The sequence below is a fragment of the Corvus brachyrhynchos genome, unplaced genomic scaffold, assembly GCF_000691975.1.
Source record: "Corvus brachyrhynchos isolate BGI_N302 unplaced genomic scaffold, ASM69197v1 scaffold370, whole genome shotgun sequence".
Taxonomy (NCBI): domain Eukaryota; kingdom Metazoa; phylum Chordata; class Aves; order Passeriformes; family Corvidae; genus Corvus; species Corvus brachyrhynchos.
Window position 1 is genome coordinate 1,325,735 of NW_008235977.1, and position 22,824 is coordinate 1,348,558.

The 22,824-nt window shown below is 44.1% G+C and overlaps 1 protein-coding gene across 1 annotated transcript in view; it reads right to left on the reverse strand.

Annotated features, from left to right (window-relative positions):
- The window catches only part of PLCL1 (phospholipase C like 1), a 186,175-nt gene that overhangs the window by 9,829 nt on the left and 153,522 nt on the right, over nucleotides 1–22,824 (reverse strand). The window contains exons 4-5 of the mRNA XM_017728441.1: nucleotides 16,861–16,936; nucleotides 13,618–13,727 (exon numbers count right to left, since the gene is read on the reverse strand). Of these exons, the coding sequence (XP_017583930.1) occupies nucleotides 13,618–13,727; nucleotides 16,861–16,936 (186 nt within the window). The remainder of the gene's footprint in view (nucleotides 1–13,617; nucleotides 13,728–16,860; nucleotides 16,937–22,824) is intronic.

Consider the following 22,824-nt stretch of genomic DNA (forward strand, 5'->3'; position numbering starts at 1 on the left):
GGAATTTGCTTTCAGAAATAATGCCATTAATTTGATCTTAGCCATGTGCTAAGCAGTTCAGCTGCCTGTGTGTCTCTTAGGCACTACATCAGGCAGACAGTTTGCAAGCACAGCCACAAATGTACAGACTCTGGCTGTTGACCCCTCCATTCTAGGAACCTGCTTTTTTTCTGGTGACAAGTTTAAAATCACAGGGTTGGCTGGGAGCCCAGGAGTTTATTTTTTATACACAGCCATGAAATGAAAATTGAAGCTGTATGTCCAGGCACTTATTTCTTAATCCTCCTTTGGTCACAAAACCCAATTTCTCACAGGTACCAGTGCGAGCACTAACTGGTAGCTCCAGTAAGGTCCAGAGACTCCCAGAAAAACAAAACAAGGGGAAGAAAGATGAGGCAGAAAGTGCACAATTTTTTTTTTTTTTTTGCATTTGATTTTTCTGAGTAAAAGGACCAGCTGCAGGAAAAGAGATGTTTTGCAGCTAATGAAACACCTGTGAAAAGCAACCCCCAAGCAAAACATTTGGCTGGCACCCCTTGCTCCCAGGTGCCCTCTGTGCTGACTCTCAGAGGCACAGGCTGCAAGCACAGAGTTAACACCAAAATCATGTCCTTCATCGCAGTGTAGCCAGCAAAATGTCCCTTAAGTTCATCAGAACCTGGAAAGGGTTTAGCAGCCAACTCTGAGCTGACTCCATTTTGACTGAAGACAACATGCACCAGTGCTGGTTTGGGCTTTTTGGAGGGAGGGAGGGAGTGTTGCAGCAATATCACACAAACCAGTTACTGCTCTCTTTTGAATTGCTGGAGGGAATAGCTAAAAAAATACCTACAGCTGTGCTTAATTCTAACTGAAATAATCTAATCAAGATGAAATCAAATTGTGCCAGTCAGAGCAGATTGTTTGTGGAGAGAGCACCCTCAGCATTGCTCCCACATGCAGCTCCTCAGGCTCTGCTCCTTTCGGCCTGCCACAAGCACTAATGCCTTAGCAACTATGTGGTTTGCAAATCCTGCTGCTGCAGTGGCTGCTGGCCAACACCACCAGCTGACTGGGCCATGGGAATCTGCAGAAGCTGCCCAAGCTCCCTACTCCTACTCCCCCAGAGGGGACAAGACCCCTCTCCTCTATTCGTGCAAGGAGCTGTGGGCAGCCAGTTTCTAACCAGTTCACAAGCAGCACAGGCCACAACCAACTTTATGCTGAAGCAGAAAGCTTTAAGCTAAGACCAAAGCCTCCAAATAACATGAAGGGTTAAGTGCCAAAAGAAAAAAATACCACAGACCACTGCCTACTAGGAGGGAACAGGTTTTTACAGGATCCCTAAGGAAATGCTCTGATTCGCCTCACTCCTGTCCAGGGATCAGCCCTGTCATTCTGGTCCCCTGCAGTCAAAGGCAGGTTTGCTGGTGAGACTGGACAGTGAGCTCAGTAAAAGCAGAGCTGAGCCACCCTCTCTGCTCATGTTCTGCCAGCCAGTGGTTAAAGAGGCTCCTGTGGGCACAGAAGCTGCGGCCTCACATGCTAACAGGGCTTGTTTCCCCTGGTAGAATCCCAGCCCTGCCTTCCCAGCGCAGATGTGAAATCAAGTACGAGCAGGAGCGGGTAGGGTTATTTTTGTAAGCAGAACACTGACCGACCCAGCAGGCAGAGAGCTACTGAAAGGAAGCAACTGAGAGGGGAGGAAAAAATCAGCAGGGGTCAGAAACAGGCCTGGGTGGAAGTGAGAAACGTCTGTGAAAGATGGGAATGGAAACCCACAGCAAACGGAGTGATCTAAGCACAAAAATGAGTGGTGCAGGATAGGGGTAGTATTCATTTACAAATTTATTGCCCCAAAATGTCAATGAGGGAAACGGAACAAGAATAATTTACAATCCATTACAATACTATGCCACAGAAAACACGAGGCTTTTCACCCAAACTGAACTCAATTTTTAAGCCTGATACAGAGGGCTGTAATAATACCTCCACCCTTACCGGGGAGGGTTAGAGAAGATGAGTTTAGACTACCCAGCATCAGACCACTGAGCTACCCTCTGAAGGAAACTATCCTGCTGCTGCTGGCAGCCTCCAGTCCCAGCCCTTTTATTTCAGACTGCTAAATTAGGCTGCTCAGGTCGTCCAACTCCTGCCCCCAACAACGCTTGAAAAGGTAAAAAAACTAGTTGGGGTGCTTTTTCTGTGCCTTCATGTGGCTCAGCTCCTCCCCACTGCTACATACACCAGCATCCCTAGGTCACCACCCGATGAAATGGGAACCCAGGGAACAGAGTGAGAACATAACTGCAATTATCACCTCTATTGTTACTATTCAAAGCGACCACAGCCTATCAGTCAGCTCTTCCTGCCAATACCGGACCTGTGTCATTTCTGTAACACAGAGGACACTGGAGAAAAGAACTACTAAGTAGGCATTTTTAACTTACTCCTTTAAGTCTGACTGCTCTCATGTAATAGCCTTTCTGACATCAGAAATGCCATCTTTTTGTGATCTAAAAATAAATAGCAGCTGCCTCAGCACCTGAATCACTGGTTTTGTGCCCACTTTTCTCTGCAAATGGATCCCACCTGTACCTGGGGAAATAACCCCAAGATAGGGTCCTTTATCTCCCACAGGGTTCATCACCTGACACTTGAACTCATCTGACCCAGGTAAAAAAAGACTGGCTGTCAAAAATGCAAGACTGCAATTTCCCAATCCATTGTTCTACAGTAAAGCTTACTTCCACCCACAGGTATTTGGGCCTCTGATTTCCCTAGCTCCTGTGGAAAGTTTTGGGAATGCCTGCCACATTTAGGGCTTATGTGATCTACCATAAGATCTAGGGGAGAATAACTGCAGAGCAAATGCCTGGTCTCACTGAACACCCACAACTTTCACTTAACGCAGTTTGTGGCTTTTCACTGTCACAGCCCTCCCTGCAGACCCATATTGCCAATAATCACACATGTAAACACAGAAGTCTTTACTCCACAGCCTTCTACTGCTAGTGGCTCCAGACAATAAAAATGAATCAATACCACCACTGAGTTAAAGAGCATTTCACTTTAACCACAACCCTCAGAATATGCAGTGGTGCGGATGAACACTTTTCAATGTCAGAAGGCAGTAATGGAATCTAGACTGGTACAATGAAATGGGGAAGGTCGTGCCAGCTAATCACTGCCTGCTGGATTCAGAATTTGGCTCCCCCGACTCATTTACTCACACAAGCACAGAAGAAGTCAAAGGTCCTGGCTAACAATTGCATTATGCACATTCTGATATGTGGAGAGAGGATTTCTATCAATGCTCAGGCAGGAGGGAGAAGGTGAGGACTTGGCATTCACACAGAGACATGCCATCCCCCAGCTTCAGCCAAGCACCAGGGCCAGGTACTGCTCCATTATAAAATATATTCCTGGATTTCACTGAGGCCACTGACAGTGCCAGGGAAAACCCAAACATCATCTTAGCAACTGCAGAGGAGGAAGTTCCAATGGAGCAACTGGCAGCTTTCATTGCCTCCTGAGCTCCCCCAAGGAACTATCTTAAATTAGACACCCATTCCCCCACAGGGAGCAGGTTTTGTAGATGCTGGCACATAATTCACACAACAAAAGGGGCAGTCAGCTTGTCATCATTTGTAAGCTCTGGGAAACTGTATGTGATCTGCTGACAGGAGCTGTAAGGAGCTCCAAATATACCACAAGGGTAATTTTTAGACTATGTTAAACCTCTTATCACACACCATTCAAACACAACCATTTCAGGCGAGTACCAGCTACAGCTCCCAGGGAACGGCACAGCACAGATTTAACAATAAGCAAATGCTGGAAAAAAAACAGTGTACAAGCAATTCTCTCTTAATGTTCTTGCCATATACAAATCAGTGCTCTGATACTCAACGAATTCCGAAAGTAGCTGTGGGTGGAGGCTCTCTTGTGGAGACCCACCATGGATGCCTTAGAAGCAGAGCCCTTCACTCCCTGAGGCCTTCAGTGCCATGAATAGCATCCAGGCAAGGTGGTGTGGGCACTGCCAACCCAGGAAGGAAAAGGTCTCTCCAAGCCCCTCGGTGTCTGCCAGGCATTGGGGCAGTGGCCCTGCCTGGGGCACTCACCCAGTGCCACCGGAGGGCCCAGAGCAAAGGCTCCCAGCCTCCCAGCACCGCCTCACTGCCTGAGCCATGTGGACAGGGCTGGCAGCTTGCCTGGGGTTACACTGCAATCCAGAACACCTGACAGAGGCAGCTGCTTCTTTTCCTTTGTTCTTTGTTAGTACAGCCATTGACAGATAAAAGCAAGAAATGTGTGAATTTCTGCGGAAACTTGTACTTTCGTTACAGCCTTTTTAATTCCTCCAAACAAGGTCACGTTGTCAAATGGGCGTAAACTAGATTCCCAACTTCCACATCTTCCAGGCTGTGTGAATTAACTCCACTGCAAGTACAGCAGTCTTTGATATCCATGTCTCAGATGAAAACATCACTGTTGCAGGGGAGGGAGGGGATGGTGGCAGAAGTTGCCTAAGTTCCTGTGCCACCTGCAGTTTCTGGCTGCACTGTCTCTTCCTCCAAGGGATGTGAGATGACTCTGACCCAGTTTTTATACTCAAGCAATCATCCTTTGGTGGGGAACCACCTACATTTAGCCACCTTTCCCTCATGCCACCCCTCCTCTTACCACTGCCTCACCTTAATAGTACCAACTTTCCAACACAGTTCTGCAGTTCTGCCCAAGCGCATACGTGCAGGAGTAGCTACTTTTCCTCAAAAGATGAGTATCTTTGAGAAACTTGTAACCTTACCAGCTGATTTTTCAAATAACCTCTTCACAAGTGATAATCTTGTTCCTGCACAAAACAGCTTTCAGAGAACAAACTCTTTTTGTATTCCACCTGAACATTATTAATTACTTTTCCAGTTGCAAAGTCTTTGGACCGAATGACACACCCCCTCAGGAGAAGCTGGCCTCCACACCCAGGTGCCAAAATCCCTGCCAGGCTGGTAGAGAAGGGTGACAAGCATAGCAGATGGGGCTCAGGCTGTGATGGGTCTGCCCCAAAGGCACAAGCACAGCAGGGCCAGGTCCCACACAGCCACCCCAGGGCAAAGGTGGAACTGCATCATGGTGATGGACAGTGTGAGAGCCATGCAAAGCTTAGCCCAGATCAAGGGTGGGGGTCACAGGTGCTTTGCCCCCCCCACTGGCATGATTTAGGTGATACAACTGGGGCATTGCAGAGGGAATAGGATTTGAAGCAGGGGAGAAGAAACAGTAAAGACTGAGATGAAAGTGAGGCACAGAGAGATAATGGAATTATGACAGACAACCAAGCAGAGGGCTTCACTGAGCTGCCAGCCTACACAAGGAGAGAGCTGGGTATCTATTTTGCGTTTCAAACATCTTGACAAGCCTCCATTTGTGAAGTGACACTAAAAGTGGTTTTCTATGCACAGCACCTCAGTGTGCCAATCCTCGGCTGGGCTCAAAGCCCATGCTGCTGAGGTGGCCCTGGCACAAGGGGTACCATGCATGGTGACCCCACATGCTCCTGGCCCTGTCTCCCACCACAACACAACGCATCTCACCCTGTGTGCACAGCCAGCAGCTTGGCATCAGAGCCATGGCTTCTGGCAATTTGTCACATCACTCAAACTAAAAGACATCACAAGATTCTTGTGATCCATCTCTGGCTTATTTTAGTCAAATTCAAGAACTCAGAAAGGTATCACTCGGCTTTTCACACCACCTTTCACTTTTCTGTTCTCTTCCTTTTGTGTCAAAGTTGCTGTTGTTTTGCACATATATTTGATGGCCTGTCTCACCTCCTATACACATACATCCATGTGTGTTGGCACACATACCAACCCATCCCAGTGGAACTGAAGGAGTAATATTTAGACCTAAATTGCAGAACTTTGTATCGCAGTAAAAAAACCCAAAATGTTTACATCAAAGGAAGGCAGCTCACAGTACTTGTTTTCTGGATGAACTTCAGTGACCCTCCATTTTTGGTCTGTCATACACTTGAGTCCACATTGACTGCAGGAGGGCCTTGTCCTTAAACCCACCATTGTGAAACACTGGTAGGAGTAGAGGCCTGGCACTGAAGGAAGAAGAGCAAAGTGAGAAAATTGGCAGAAACACATTTCTGTTCAGATGACCTGGCCATCAGCTCTTTCCCCAACAGCCAGATGGGTCCCTGGGTCGGCCAGGTACTGGATATCACCATGGAAAACAGTACAGCCTCATACCAAGCACCTTCCATGCCAAGTATCTGAGCAGAGCTTAGATCCACAGCAGCTAAATGTTCATCAGCAGGAGGAACTACATAGCTTCTCACAGGCCCTTCCAGTCCTATTTTCTATGCACCCAAATAGGTGGTAAAGGCTGGAGAAAAGAGAGAAAACTGTGTGCGCTCCCTGGAAGAACAGAAACTATTAACTGACTTTGGTTCTTCAGGGCTGTGTCTTGGGGAGGTGAGTGCTGCTCCTCACAAGCACCAGCATTGCAGGCAGGCGAGTGCAGGCCCACGTGGGTCCCTGTGCCTGGACAGATAGGCACAGACTCTGCCTGATCTGAATGTTTGGACAATCATTCCTTGCCAGTCAGTGGAACACTCCTGCTGTGACATTATTCAACAAAACCCCAGCAATAACTGATTAACAGGGGACAAAGTCTCTCCTCTTTGTCAGGCTATCCTGGGACTTCATGCCCTACAGAAACTCACAAGATCATGAAGGAGGTCATCAAGAGCTCTGAACCCTGGTGATCTTTGCTCTCTGCTTAGTCCCTGCTATTGCCGGCACCTGGTACTTGAAGATTTAAGGTTGCCTGGGTGGCCTTCGTGTATATTTTAAACACACAAATATTTAGTTTGTTCTAAATCCAACTCATGTCTCAGAATTTTCCTTGGCCAAGAAAACAGAGACCTTGTCAGAAACACCATTAGTGCTTCAAAAACTTGCAGGGAACAGCCAGGTATCCAGAGAGGTCACGCTGTACTTGTTGAGACCGCTCACTACATCCTCCCCAGAGCAATGCTCTGGCAGAATGGCTGAGGGCCAAGAATAACAGGATATTCCAGCTGATTAACTAGTACTCCTGATGGACTGGGATTATACTCCCTTTACTCTAATACACAGTGTTGAAGCAACTTGAGAAGTTTCCATCACCAGATACAACTGACAAAATCCACGGAGACTGTCTGTTAAAGAGCTCTGGTTCCTGCCTTTGGGCTTGGGCAAAACAGACAAAAACCAGTGCGTTCACCATTTATGGAGGAGGCCTTTATCAACCAAATCAGTGGAGAACAGCACTCTGCTAGGTACAAGAAAGATCTGCCTATCCTGCCTAATAATTGCATGGTTTGGTTCCCTTGGTTTACAAAATACACTGATCAAAACAGCTTGGCATGTGAAGCACAACACTTACTTCCTTATTGTGTAACTCAAGATCATTTAAAGGACTCTAAATCTCCTCTCCCAGAAAAATCTTGCAACACCTCCACATACAGAAGAGCCCTGGAGCCTGTTCTGAGAGCCAGGAGCACAGGCTTTGCCCTGGAACCAGCTCTGAAGCTGGGAGCCTCCACTGCACTCACCACTGCATTCAGAGCACACAAAGGGCCTGGGAACAAGTTGTGCTCCCGTGTGGCTCCTCCAGACTCTTTCACAGACTCAAGAAAGAAAAACCTAAATCTACCTCCTCCCTCACCTTTCCCGTTACTTTTAAATTAACTGCTTCAAAGTAAGCAGGTTGATATTTACAGGACTAAATGGATTTTGACCTTGATGGACCTCCTCACCTTGTCTTTGGCACTCTCAGAAAGCCAGCTGGTTTGTATTATTTTTCTCTTTTTTGTCCTTCAGTTCATGTATAAGAGACCAAGCTGATCTAGTCACTATGTGAATCATTAGAACAGCTTGGCATTTCCTCACGTTTGTAAAATCTGCCACTCAATCATAGACTGACTGGCTCAGCCAATCTCCACTGTAGCTGAGCAGGTCTCGGCAGAAGGAAGCAGATCCCTCAAAAGTAGCCAGGGCACACAGTCTGGAGAGGTTTAAAAGTTTAAAACAGCACTCTGAACTGCCTCAACAAAGCAAATGCAAACCATGTGGGGACAAGACAGCAGGAAATATATTTAGTCTCTGGAAAAAGAACCTTTGGGGTAATCACATTCAAAATACATTTATCTAGATCTGGGTATGAGTAGACATGAGGTGAGTTGATAAGGAATAACACAGCGAGCATTTAAAGGCAGGCATGAAGACTCCATGTCACGCAAACTACTCCTGACTACTGCTCTTGCTGGACTATCACTGTCAGAAGATGACAGCAAATCACAAGAATTTGTTGTTAAGACACTATGGCTTACATTCCATCTATTTTGCAGTTTCACAAATAGAGCACCAATGTGCTTATGTCCACTGAGATATGCTGGGAAAAGGAGGGAGATAAGATATCAGGAATTTTGGGGTTGGGGAAAGCCTAACTGACACAGTGAATAAAATATATGGTACACAGAATGCAGCAGCTTTGTGGGGACTCATGAATCCATCATGCTCTCACTTGAGATCCAGATAGAGTAAATTGTAATGCAAATCCTTTAGTAGCATTTAAATAATATGTGGCAGAATATATTGTTACCACTGTGCTTAGTTACGTATAAGGTTCCTAAGACTCTGCTGTGCTGCTCTGCTGTCCACTCTGCAGCATGCCAAGGAACAAAGCCATGGTTCTTGCCCAACTGCAGGAAAAAGGACTGATGTGAAAAGACTCATACAAATCTCCCAAGGCTTTACAATACTGTCAAGTATCCATTCAAAAATACTTCCATAGTCCACTATAATAATCCTTAAATTAAGGCTGGGAATGGACTTAGTTCTTCCAAAGATCCTCAGAAGCTCTGTGTTTAAGGTGCTTTAGAATAACAATCACTGTCTGACAGATAGCTTTTCTTCATAAAGAAAACTGATACCTTATAGGAATGATAAATTCATCTCAGTTTAGGTGAGGCCAGGTAGTCTGTATGTACCTCTGTCAGAAATCTCGCTTTTATCTCTACAAGTAGCCTTAAAGTGTGCATTTGGGGCTCTGGATGCTGCAGGTCTCCCAAGCAACTGAAGGCTGATTGTCACAAATGACTGTGGTGAAGAAAGATGTCATTTGTGGACATCAGCCTGCAAAAGTGCTACTTCTGCACAGTTTTGCTGCATAAAATCACTTACACCAGAGCTAACATGGATCACTACCACATCATAAAATTGTGGATGCCTCCCCCCCAAAGAAAGAACTACATTAGCAATTCTGTAATTGTATGCATTCTGCATTCAGCAAACTTGTCTTGATATATCTAACCAGCATTAATTTAAATAGGATAATTAACATATACATTCACGGATGAGAGCTGAAACGATCCCTGAAAATGTAACCACTTGATGTCTTGTGGCATGCTCTAACAGCTGGAGTCCTAGTAAGACAGAACAGACAGACTTCGGACAGAAGAGGCAAAATCTTATCATGGGCAGCAAAAAAAGATTTAAAAACACATGCACATTTCTGAGCAGATTAGAATCAAACATTCGAGTGTTCTTCCCTTCAGCAGAAGGCCAAAACAGTAAATGCCACTTTATCTTCTTTTCCCCAGGTTTTGTCTATAAATAAGCCAGTATGTTGGCATATTAACTATCCGGATATTTACCATCAGCATACAAGTACCTTGTGGTATTGTTTCTAGACTTTGTATGTGCTGATCCACCAAAGCACAAATAGCCCAGAAAAATCTGTCTGCAGACAGTCAAAGCATGTCCATGTGAGAGCAATAAATCTGAACCACAGCCAACATACTCAAACTTTGTTTGACTTACTCGCCAGGCTCTTGGGACTCAGGCAGATCCCAACTTCTTTGCTCGCGGAAACACCTCCTGGCAGTCTGTGACAGTTTTTCCTCAGTAAGGAGAGTAGTTTTCCAGGCTACAACTTTTTTACTTCAAACATTCCAAAAAACTCATATAGCAGTCATTGAATCAGTGGTTTGCACATGTGACAGATGCTAAGAGTGCCTCAGTTACTGCAAAATGCTTGGTACAAGATCCCATGGGAGAGGCAGACAGAGTGGGCAGAAGAGCCCCAGGAGAGGTGGCAGCTGGCTCTGTCCTGAGCTGAGAAGGTCAGGAGCAGACCCAAGCTGGCTCTGCATGACATCACCCACATGTGAGTGTACCTGACCCAAAAACCACCCAGTGCTCTACAGCGGCACTGAGGGCAGGGGTTATGTCAGGAGGACTCATCCAGCTCAAAGCCAGAACTGCCCCAAGGAGTCTTCTCAGCTTTTGCCTTCCAGGCTCTGGTGCTCCCCCTCTCTGCCCCAAGGAGGTTTATCAGCTTTTGCCTTCCAGGCTCTTGTGCTCCCGTCTCTCCCAGCGCAGGCAGGAGGAGCTCACTGCAAAAGCAGCCACAGGAACCAGAGCAGAGATGGCCTCACCAGGCAGGCAGGAGAAGCACCAGCATCTGGGGAGAAACGAGCACGAGCCCACACACCCACGTAAAAGCCTCTGCTCCGGGAAATGGAGAGTCACCTGCTTTAAAAATAAGAAATACCTAATGAAAATGAATCATGACAATGAATCATGACCTTTTGTGACAAGGGAGGGTCAGACCAGAACAGCTGCCTCAGCTGAGCAGCTTTGTGTGCCTGGTAGGCTGAAATGAAAGGTTCCTGACACCACGGTCCCTGTGCGGCGATAAACACAAAATTTCTTTTGCCACCTTTGCATTCTACTGGCACACAATTAAATACAGAGAGGAAAATGAAGACACAAAGCTGGTGCTGCATGGAAATAAAAACGAAAGTGAGACTAAATTTGGGATCATAACCTTTCCTGTAATATTGCTGTGAGAGCATTATTCTTCTGTCTAGTGTACTTACGTTATGCCTCTCAGTATTACTGACTGTGAGCCTGACAGTGTTCTACACAACATGGAACCAAAGAGGAAGATGTGACATTTTATAAATATTGATGTCAAAGCTGACTTGTTAGACAGTCACCAAGTTATAACATCCATGTTCTTAGTGACATTTTTACCTTCTGGCAAACAGTTTGTCCTTATAGTGGGTATTACTGATATGTAATTAAGTTTATATAAACTAAGGAAGAAAATGACATACTATTTTGATTCACCTCTTAAAAGTACCCCAGGGCATTTTTAAACTTGAAGAATGTCCACAGTTAGGATTTTTATAAAATACACTTTAATCTTGCACTCTGTAGTTATTTAATGGTTTTGCCAGTGGCAATTTCTTACTGCATCTCCTCTTTTATTCAAAGCTTACCTACTGCAATGAGTCTTTATAAAGAAACACATTAATTAAATATGCCTTGGCTTCACCAGCCTACGAAAAGACTATTAATCATTTCACAGCACAAGCACAACATAATACCTGCTGTTGCTCACAGGCACCTCACATAAACTGACTCCTGCTGCATGATGTAATTGCCTCCAACAACCCCGAGCACACAAAGAGGCTTTCTCTCATCGGCCATTCACTCACCTCACCTCATGGAAAGCAGTTGATGCATTTGTGAGATGTTATGGGATATGTGTTTCCTTTTCTTACAACACTATACCAACATCTAGTGAAATATATTTGTAGTGTCCACCCTGCCACTGGACATAGGGAGAACACCTATGGCTTGAGTGGGGCAGGGTTCTTGGTCTCTTCCTACCAAATCCTCCTGAGTAGCTCTCACCAGCACTGAGAGGACTCAGTGCTAAAGAGGAGATGCAGGTTTGTTATGGGCAGGATCACTGAAAGACAGGATTATTTAAGGGGAAGAAGAAGAAAAAAAAGATGACAAATTAGAACAATTACTAATGGTCTCGTATCAGAGATTGAGGCACCTGAGGCACAACTTCACACCCAAGGCACAACTTCATTCCCAGTTTCCTAATGTCATTCCTGAGTTGGACTTCAGTCAAAATGAAAAGGTGTTTCATGTGCATTTCATGGATAGTTGTCACAAATTCTGTTAATATTTTATTGTGTGAGAAAGGTAGAAAAGAAGTTGTGGCTTATAAATGAGACAAGTAAATTATTCCTTGACCTTGACTAGATGTTTTAAAAGCTCTTCAGTATATTGACAATATGTGCTAGGGAGCAATTATTTTTCATGGAAAATGTTTCTCTGATACCCTACTTGTACCTTCATTAATCACAGGCCACCCTCAGAGCTACAAACCTCACATTTGACAAACATCTAAAAAAATGAAAACATTTTGAGTGACTCTGATCGTGAGACATTTATTTTACCTAACACAGCTAAAGGTATTCAGATGAATGTTCAGAACTGCCTAGTGTGCTTTTTTTGAGAGGCAGGGACTCTAGCTACTAACCACAATTGCTCTGTGTGGAATAGGTTGTCTATTTAAGTCTGTAAGTTTGAACTGGTTGACTTCTCTCTTCATCAGAGGTCCCATTAACTGAGCTGACACTGACTCCATTACTCACTTTTCCACTCTCTCCTGGTGAATCAAGGTATGCAAGAAACCACAGGTCTCCCAGGTCTTCTCTAACACTTCTCTACCACCAATGGCCTCTCCCACACACTTTTGCTCTTCAGCCCCTCTATTCCCAACTCCTTTTTCCCTCACCTGCTCAAGACACGTTAGTACTCTTTCCAGCACAATGCTGATGCATGCGTCTCCTACTACAGTTGCATGCTACATTTAGGGGTATATTTGATGAGAACAGTTCATCAACTGGCTTGCTCTGGGATTTCAGCAAAGGGAAAGGCACTGGGAGATACTGCCAGACAGGGCAACCCAGGAGCTGGAGCAGAGAGCAGGGACTGACAGAAGGGAAGTGTGATCCATCAGAGCAAGGTGGGAAATGAGGCTGTGAAAGCTGGAGTTGAATGCTAACAACCTGAATGCTTGGCTCAGGTCCTCTCCTTGTCTTCTGCTGTGGCTGCACCAAGTCCTCTCCTCTTTCCATCTCTGGTTGTCCCTAGCTGTTTTCACCCAGGCTCAGTCATACAGCTACCATGACAATTTGTGGCTCGTTGGTGCTGAACCAGCAGCTAAAGCCCAGTGAGTAACCACTTCACCCCGAGGTACGTCACTGTGCAGTCAGCATGAAGGGATGAAAATTCCCTTTTTAGCTGTTTGGACAGCGCTGTGCTTTGGAAACATAACCCTGCAGGACCTACAATATTCCTCATGTTTTTTTCTTGACAGTCCCTCCTGCCCTGTGCCTTCCCAAAGAGATGCTCCAGTTCTCATTTTACAAAAACAAGTCTTTGAGACACAATGACCTCAAACATGTCACTTTCAGGGTGCATGGGGCAGAACAGACAACCAAAGCCATGTCCCTGATGATACAAACAACAAGCCATCTTTCCTCTTCTGTTCAGGCTTAGATAATTCCCTTTACAGCTTCCAAATCAGAGGCATAATGGATCTATTTGATAAATATCAGTAAGTGGGGGTAGTTGAAACATCCCATTAAAAAAAGAACAACATGTTGCTTCAGCATTAGTAAGATGTACAAACAGAGGAGCTAAAAGAGCAAAGGTTTATTTATAAAGTTAATATGAGACAGGATGTGGTACTTTCTGTGCTTACCTTCAGCACTGTGATATTCCATGCAAAACTCTCAATGGCTTTGCTTAATTTTCTTCCTTTCAAACCTTCTTTTGTCCCAAGGTTATGAAGCTCTTCATGGAATTCCATTCCTAAAAATACAGATTGACACATCACTCAGTGCACAGTTGATTTTCCTTACAGATGTTGAGTGAGCATTTTCAGTCTTGCAGCTGGGACTTCCTACAACCTCTTTCTGTGCTTTCCCCCTGCCTCCTTTTACTTTTATGGCTTCATCCTGGGAGAACATTTTCCAGAATAAAGGTGTCATGTACAGTTTTGGGGCTGTGCTTCCACTTGGTTTGTGGCTCTTCTTGCCAGTCCTGGGGTTCCACACAAGCACTTGTCCCTGCACAGACACTCCTCCAGCACTTCTGCCTGCACTGCTGCCAATACTGCAACAAAAGGCAGTCACTTGTCGCTCTCCTTGAGCTGATGACTTTGCACCTTGGAAGGCTGTCTGACACACGTGGAAGATATCTGTTGAGCACAGCAAATGCAGGCTACAATGCACAACTCCTCATTAATTTTAATCACAGTCATACAGAAAAGCCCTTGTACTTCACAATGATAAATTACGTCAGCAGCACATAACTCTAATCACAGGATTGCTACTCCTGCAGCACAGAGAACTTAGACTTCCAACCACAGCCCTGTTGCATTTCATTGCTAGTTTCTGTGGCAAACATCTGCAGATCTTTTGCCTGGTACAAGAATTCAGGAAATCTGGGAACAGATTAAAAATCTTAAGGTATCCACTCAGTCCACCAGTTTCACAAGATCTGCACAGTGTATGCAACCTTTCTCTGAGTCTGGTGTAGATTAAGAGACAAAATGGAAAAGAGCTGCTTGTGTTCCCTTAGGTTATACCTTACAAAGACCAAACTGGCACTAAATAACTCCAAAGCATCTGAAGCCTACCCTGGCTGAACAAACCAAGCTCCGTCTCCAGTTGTTTCATAGCTTTCCCTTCCCTAGCACTTTACGGTAAATGTCACTCACAAATTTGAGCTTCATTGAAATGACATCAAAGAAATGCCAATGGAGAGAACATCTGCACAGTGTACATGCAGAGGATGTTTGGCAGGTTGCTGAAGGACAGTCTAAGGCAGGCTTGCACTCAGCACAGCTTGCCCAAAGCACTCCTGGAAGACTAACAATAGTTTTTTCTTCTTTTGCACTGACTCCAGGAGCTCAATAACACTGAGGCTGTTCAACCCCACACAATGCAAGATTTCTCTCTCTACTGTTTATATTCCAAAACCTCACCCACTCACAGGCTTTGCTTGTCAAGGGTAACGGAGTTCCTGCAGTACATCCTTTGGAAAACAGTCTAAATAACTGCACCCCAAGCAAGATTTCCTTGCAGGTGTGCTTCATGCCAACTGACTTACAAAACATTTCACTTCAATTAGTAAAAGAAAATCTTCAAATGACTTGCTTTGTCCTGGAAAAAAATATGAAGGCTAATGGATCTCAGCTCTACGTGGACAGCCCTGCCTTTATGCAGCATCCTTTTAGTTATTTTTCCCTCTGGACCTCACTTCTCCATCTGTAACTTGGATACAGCACTGCCCCAGAGAGAGGGAGCCACAAAAATTTGTTAGGCTGCATGTAGCAACACCAGTGAAAGCATTTAGCAGGGTCTAAGCTGCTGCTGACCACTGTATATTGAGCCGAGCCTGCACATTAAAAAAACAACAACAAAACCAGTCCCACAAGAACCAGTCTGGGAGAGGCAGCAGGACCCTGAGGCACAGGGAACCCACACCAAAACAGGCTATGAAACAGAGGTCTGGTGGAACACATGTTCAAAGGAAGCACAACTGGGGTGAGGGGTAAAGGACAGTGTCACAGGCAATTGTACCTCTGACACCTTTTAATTTTGAGTGCCTCATCTTGCCACATGGAAAGTGTTACATAAAAATTCGCCTGGGTAACATTTGCAACAAATTAATTGGCATATGAGCAGGGGGAGGGATACTCTCTCTCCTAGCCCTTTCCTTTCTCTAAACCCTGTGGCTTCAGAGAAGTGCTTCATGTCTCACCAGCTGCCTTCTCAATCAGAAAATTTAAGGCTAATAAGGCAAACAAAAATGAAAATACAAGTGGATGCAGCAGCAAATTGAACACTCTTGAAAAATTTCTCTTTTTCCAGGGGGAAGGAAGGAAGGAAGGAAGGAAGGAGAGGGGAACTGCACGAAACGGAACATCAGTGTGGTAGCATGGTACTGCATGGTATTTTCTGTACACATCTCCTGCTCACAAAGACTCCAGTGCCCAGGCAAATGTCGTGGGTTCTTCTCTCTGTGCACAGATCAAGCTGTGCAGAGATGGCTGATGCTGCTGAGAGTCTGCATAGTTTAGTGCAAAGTATTGCTCTTAAATTATACCGTCTAGACACCCTCCTGGTACTGCATTTTCTTGTTACTGTCTCTTTCCTAAACCCTTTACACATGATGAAGGCTTTGGGACCAGAAATTTTACGCTGCTTACGCAGATACACAGGACCCAAGGCATGTCACAATGATGAGGTCCACGACTTCCAGCCAGACATGGCCACTTGCCTCTCACCCCTTTGGTACCACAATGCCAGCATGGCTGAAGAGCAAAGACTAGGTTCCATTCTGCTCTTGCACCACATACAGTCAGTTAAATGCTACTGCTGAAATGGCTTCCAATTTCCCCTAAATAAAAAGATGAATTGAAGTATTAACTACAAAACAGCAGTTTCATTCATTATTTATATTTAATAGAAGCAAATGGCTGTAGCCTTTATCACTTGCCAAATCCAAAAATGCCTATCAGAAACAATAGTATTTAAGACTGTTGTGGTCCTGTGGGTATAGAAATCTCTTGCCGCTCTGTGTTCAAAGGCACAACTGAGCTAGAGAATGCACTCACTAAAGCACCACGCCTTCTCACCCCCCTCCTTTTTAATGCCTTTCTGGTTCATTTGACTAATTTAAATGCTGTCAGACAGTTCAGAGCTGTAGAGCAGATGGAGAAACAGCTTCCAAGGTGAAAGCTGAGTATTTTTGTCTGATCCCACACCTGCATTGCTATTGGAAGATGAGTCTTCAGGAGGGTAGAGCATGCCAGAGAAAGACTGGAATGCTCACCTACATCCAGGTGAAAAATGCTACATTAGTCACAAACTGTAAGTAAATTATGGCACATTATTTCCTATCTCCCATCCAGAACTGCTGAATAAAGATGGATTACCTGCTTTCTGGCACTGAACAATCTTGTCATGAGTGGTGTCTGCCGTCTCAATAAGAACCCTGCTCTCTTGAATCATCTGTCAAAAAACAAAAAACAAAAAAAAAAGGAAAAGGAAAAAATCAGCATTACTAGGGTTTCCTGCAACATCTAACACAACAGAAAGCACAAAGGTTGAAACTGGAGAGGAGGTCTGCTCTGAGAGTAGTACGATAAATATTGGATCCTTCCTTACTTTGGGGGACTCCCAGATCCGTATCAAGCTAAGAATCAGTTGCTCTGAAAATGTTTTGCTCCAAAAGTTAATGAACAGCAGTTTTACATCCATGAGACATCACTGCACACAATACGAAGGAAACAAAAGTGATTTCAGAAGAAAGCAGAGTTAGCAGAAAAACTTCATTCTATGTTCAATTAAGCCCTTTCTAACTGGTACTTTTCTTAAAAGGAGAAGTAAGTATAGTCCTTGACACAGGGGGTTATTAAAAAAGTTACCAGGTCATGAATAGAGCTGATTCCAAAAGGTATTTAAGCCTGTGCAGAACTTTATGCTATATAACAGTTAAGACACCTGTAGTAGTTCTTGAGTTTCTCCAAGGAGAAACTGAGATCCAAATCCTATCCTATCCTCAGTATTTCTGTTGAAGCTTAATAGAAGAGACAACAACACAAAAAATCAAAACAAGAAAAAAATCCACCTAAAACCAAACAAACTAAAGCAGCAGTTTCAACAAGCATACTCACAGGTTTCAAGAGACCTCCCTGCTTAGACATCTTCCTAGAATAGCCCATTAACAGCAAACAAATGAAGGGTTCATTACCTGACAAGTTTCCTGAGCCTCCCTGCATGCAAATACTATTCTCTTTTGAGAAAACCTCTCAGAAGCCCAGAAGCCTATATTGTTCCACTGTTCTATTCTGTGAAATTGCAAAAGGTGGTACATACATGTGTTATGGAAGGCAGGAACATGCTGTATAACCAACTATGCCTGAGAATAGCCTCACTGTCCTGCGATGTTCACCACAAACCTCAAACAGCACAAGAGCAGTGCCAATTAGAAATGAAGCAAGCTGAAGAGTGACTGCTTAATGTTACACCCTGAAATTACACAAGTCACCACCTGGAAGCTTTGCCAAAATGCTGCAACTGCTAAAAGCCTTCCTACTTTCAAATATGCTAAATATGAAAACCCAGCTAGTAGGTTTCAATGATTTTAGTGGAAGACAGCATAACAGTAATAAATTAACACTTGCAAATTAGCACGTCTTACTGTTTTAATTAGACACAAGGAATGAGAGACACTTCCACTTGTCACACTCAAACTTACAAATTCTGGAGAAATTTAGATGCAAATTTTGCTCCTCATCCCATCTTTATTTCTAATTAAATGTACTAAGGCTGCATTTAATAAAAATACCTATGCCTTTCCTTTGATATAAAGAACAACACACGGAAAACAAAATCCATTATCAGCTTCACAGGCAGAGTGAAAAAAGCCCAATATATGTACAGAGTGCAAAATTGTTTTTTAACAGTACATGACCAGTGGATATGCCCAAGATTTAAATTACTTTCCATAGTATCCTTTGCCTTTCATTCTTATTACTTGCTTGCTCATCCTTCATTTTTTTCCTCTTTGATAATTTCACTTGTCATCTAGAAAGAAATGACAATTTCTACCCACTCTCTCTGGCTTTTCTGTACCACAGCACATTATCCTTTTGTGCTGAAGAAGCCATTCAGGTGACAACTACAAATGCCGAAGGTTGTCTGAGCAGTGAAGACAGTACGAGTCCCAAAAATCCTGCAAGTCACTAAAGAAGCAGCTAGAGGCCAAACGTGCACCTCTTGCACATGCAGACCTGGGGCCTGTGAGGCAGTGCCCACACTGCCCAGCCCAGCATCTCCATGGCTCCTGCACCCCATGCAGCCACCACCCTGGCCTTGGGTCCCCACTGGGTCTGTGCCTGCGCTTCCCACCCAGCAGCAAGGTTTGCCCCGTGAGGTCAGCTGCAGCTAAGCTGGTATGGGACATCCAGTTCTCAGGTCAGACTCTCCTGTGCTCATATCCTTCAAGCAGAATGTGACTTGTGAGGTTTCTATATAGGCACATGCACACGCACCCACACACACACATATATATATATATACACATATACAACCACAGGAAATTATCCTACCACCCACCCAGCAGCAAGGTTTGCCCCGTGAGGTCAGCTGCAGCTAAGCTGGTATGGGACATCCAGTTCTCAGGTCAGACTCTCCTGTGCTCATATCCTTCAAGCAGAATGTGACTTGTGAGGTTTCTATATAGGCACATGCACACGCACCCACACACACACATATATATATACACATATACAACCACAGGAAATTATCCTACCACGCACAAAAAAAGCAGGCTTGAGAATCATGCAACCACTGGACCCACTCCCAGGAGTTTCTGGCATGTCTATTTTAGGATTCTCAGACATGAAGGTATTATATTCATTTTTTAAGAGAAAAGTAGCACTAGGATGTCAATTTTTCCTTACTGCAGAGTAGGTAGACCAACCCTCCACTCCTTTGATGCTGACATCAAAGTCTCACTGCTCTCAGCTCAGCAAGAACAAACAATTAAAAACAGATCATGTAGCAGAATTTAACATGTTCCTATCCTCCTGCTCAGCAGTAATCTTGACAAAAATCAGCAGCTTTTGTCCCATGACAAATCCTGAGAGTGGTTTCAGAGTTCCTCATCTCAGTGCCTGTGGTTAGGGGACACCCTCAGTTCATCACCTGGCATCCTCCCTCACATGTTTTTCTAGGAAATTATGCACTAGGTAGAGGTAATGCACCAGGTAGAAATAATGGGACCCAAGCCAGTTATGAGATAAAATTTTGGCTGGCCAATGGCACCTTTACCACCTCTGATAATAGCGTGCAGGACCCTGTATCCCTACATCACAGGCCAGACTGCCCCCAACAAGAGCTGCATGAGCAGTTTCAGTGGGCACAAGATCCTGCCTCCCAATGCTGCCATAAAAGATGGCAACAACAGGATAGGGCAAGGACAAAGCCTGGATATTCCCTCTGAAGAACAGACTGATTCAAACAGACAAGAGTACAACAGGCAAGTAACAGCTATCCAGGAATAAAGTTACAGCACAGGGTCATGGCATCTAGATACGCTTTTTCTTTTTTTGTCACTAGTTCTGAAATGAGTCCATGATTTCCTAGTCTGAATCATTCCCTGTTTTTCCAGCTGTCATCACATCTGAAACCCTGCTTGAGGATATCACCTACTTCTTCTAGAAGTGACAAGAACCAGCAGCCCTAAAAACACGACATGGAAGGCTGTGAGATTTTTCTGCTGGGAAGGTAACCCCATAAACCACATGACAGCCTGAGATTTTCAAGCCCACTTTTGCCAGTAATATTTCAAAACCCACCAACCTGCCTCAAAAGTGAAGAGTGACCTTTCTGATGTTTGCAGCATGAATTTTCGAGCGCCTTTCCTCTGCTCAGATCCGCACTGAGCAGCCCTCCAAGCAGCTGTGTAGTCCCAGCCATCTGGCTGGAGCCCATCAGAATGCTGTTTAATGTCAGCTCCCAAATGGCAGCTCACTTCCGTGAGTGACTCTCATGGAGCAAGAGATGTCCTACTCCCTCAGGAGTCTTGAGTTCCACCAGAGTGTGTTAACTCCTGAACGCTGAACTTCAAGGGATTAATGTCCAAGCTACATCTACTGAAAAGCAACCTTTAGAAGATGGATGTTGGGATCTGGGTCCACTTGGAGAGAGGAAATTTTCAGCAGCTGCTGAAGCTGGCAGGATTTCTTGGGACAACTTGAATTTCCCACGTCAGAAAGAAGGTGATAAACTTTACTGATTGGTCTGTTTAACGTAACTGGGGAAGGGGGTGAGGGGAATTGGACAAAAATAAGAATGAAAGCACACAAAACCTAATTCTGGTATAGAGAAGAAGAATAAACTTGATTCATCTCAATCCACCTGAAGCACTCTGTAACAATCATGCTGGATTCTCAAAAAAAGCATAGGAAGTAAGAGCTGGCACAAACCCAGGAGTTCTCTCCTTATCCAGTATATAAGACCCAGAAAGTGGAACAGTCCAAGGGTTGAAAACATAACTGACCTGTCTCCCTTCAGTGTCTAAGAATAGCATGGAACATCAAATTTAAAATCCCAGTGCTTCACGCAAAGAACAATGCTTTACTTTGTCACTAAGTGAAATTTAAAATATCTTAATGCTGAAGGTATCATATTACTCACATGAAATTAACAGGGTTATTTATTGCCTGTACTAAAGGCAGTTTAATCACAGGATCAGTACAAACTGAACAAAAGAATGTTCTTTTTACTTTAATGAACTCTTGTGCTAAAGACCAACTTCTTCTTTTCATTATGAATTATTCTACAAACTGAAAAGGAGAGAGGAAATTAACACAGCAGCGTCTCACCAAGAAAAGACAAAAAAGAGAGGAAAAGCTCCTGGTGGCAAATTAAAGCACTGCTCCTGCTGGAAAGATAAATGAGAAAAAAGGGACAGTTCAAGGAAACCTTTCATAAATATTCCAAAGTTTAGAACAGAAATTGACTGAACATCAGACTAAAAGGAAGCTTTCTCTTAGGTGTCTCCTCAGGGCCATTGTCCCAATCTTCTATGCTTTTCATTGGCAATGAAGAGTTTTGCCTGGTTACAAAAACAAAACCACAAAAACTCTCAAAAACAAACCAAACCCACCATCAATCAAAAATAAAAGAGGTTACAAAAACAACCAGTTCATAAAACAGCTGAATAGCAAACTGAGCTCATGAAAATTTGAATTCCCTTTACCATTGAGCATTTCTTGTACACATCTGGGACAAGAAACAGTCAGGCAATCAATCATGTGCCAGCAAGTTTTGCAAGAAAAGAAAGATGGGTATGCAGCGCCAGGACATGGGAAGGAATGCTGCTGGCCACCATTCTGTCCACCACCTTGTCTCTGTCTTAGTGTAGTTCAAGCCAGATTTTGGTATCCAAGACTTTTCCTGCAACAGCCCAGCATAAGAAACAGCTATCAAGGATGGTTACGTGAGCTGGAAACATCTGAAACACCTTACTGACACAAACTGAGAAGAAACGGCATAAAATTCACCTTAAATTCCAATTTCGTGTTTTCAGTTAGAAATATTTCTAGGGAAATATGGAATCATTGCTGGAGGATGTGATCTCTGCATGAAAACCAGTCCTCTACAGAACAGGAGCAATGGAGGGCGGGGGGGGGAGAGAGAGAGAGAGGTCAGTTTTCAAAATGCTTATGCTAAAACAAAGTACCCAGTTGGAACTTCATTCTCTAAGGGAAGTTCTGATTTGACTCTTTGCAGGTTCTGTTTTAGTAGTGACTAATGGACATGGGCAATCCAAGCAAGAAACTTTGAGAGCAGTGGGTAAGAGAATTGTAAATAGAGAAAGAAACAGGACTTTCCTTAATAAGAAGTGGAAAAAGAAACTGACTTTCCCAGTCCATGTCCAATTTTGGATGGAAAATTCTTTAAAACAAATACAAATTCAAGACAATGTCCATGTGCTGGACTGTGTTTGACATCAGTGCATTATGACACTTCTTTGGCAGTGGATGCTCTGCTCTGCAATATCCCTTGTCTTCAGCTGCTTAGAGAATTGTGAAAAATGTTTCTCTGGGGATGACTCTATCCCAGCTGAGGTATGAATTTCAGTGAAAAAGCTCACAAAAATCTACTTAGTCATTTTGCATTTACATAATAACTGGGAAAAAGGACTTTCTTCTTGGGAATAAAGTCATGCCTGCAACAAGACAAGCCCAAAAAGACTGAATACGAAAGAAGAGCAGACAAAGAGCAGCTCACCTCACACACACCTCAGCAGACCTCTGCTAGTGTGCATGGACCAATACCCATATCAATAAAACTACTGCCATTAAATACCTCAACTTATTTCCCAG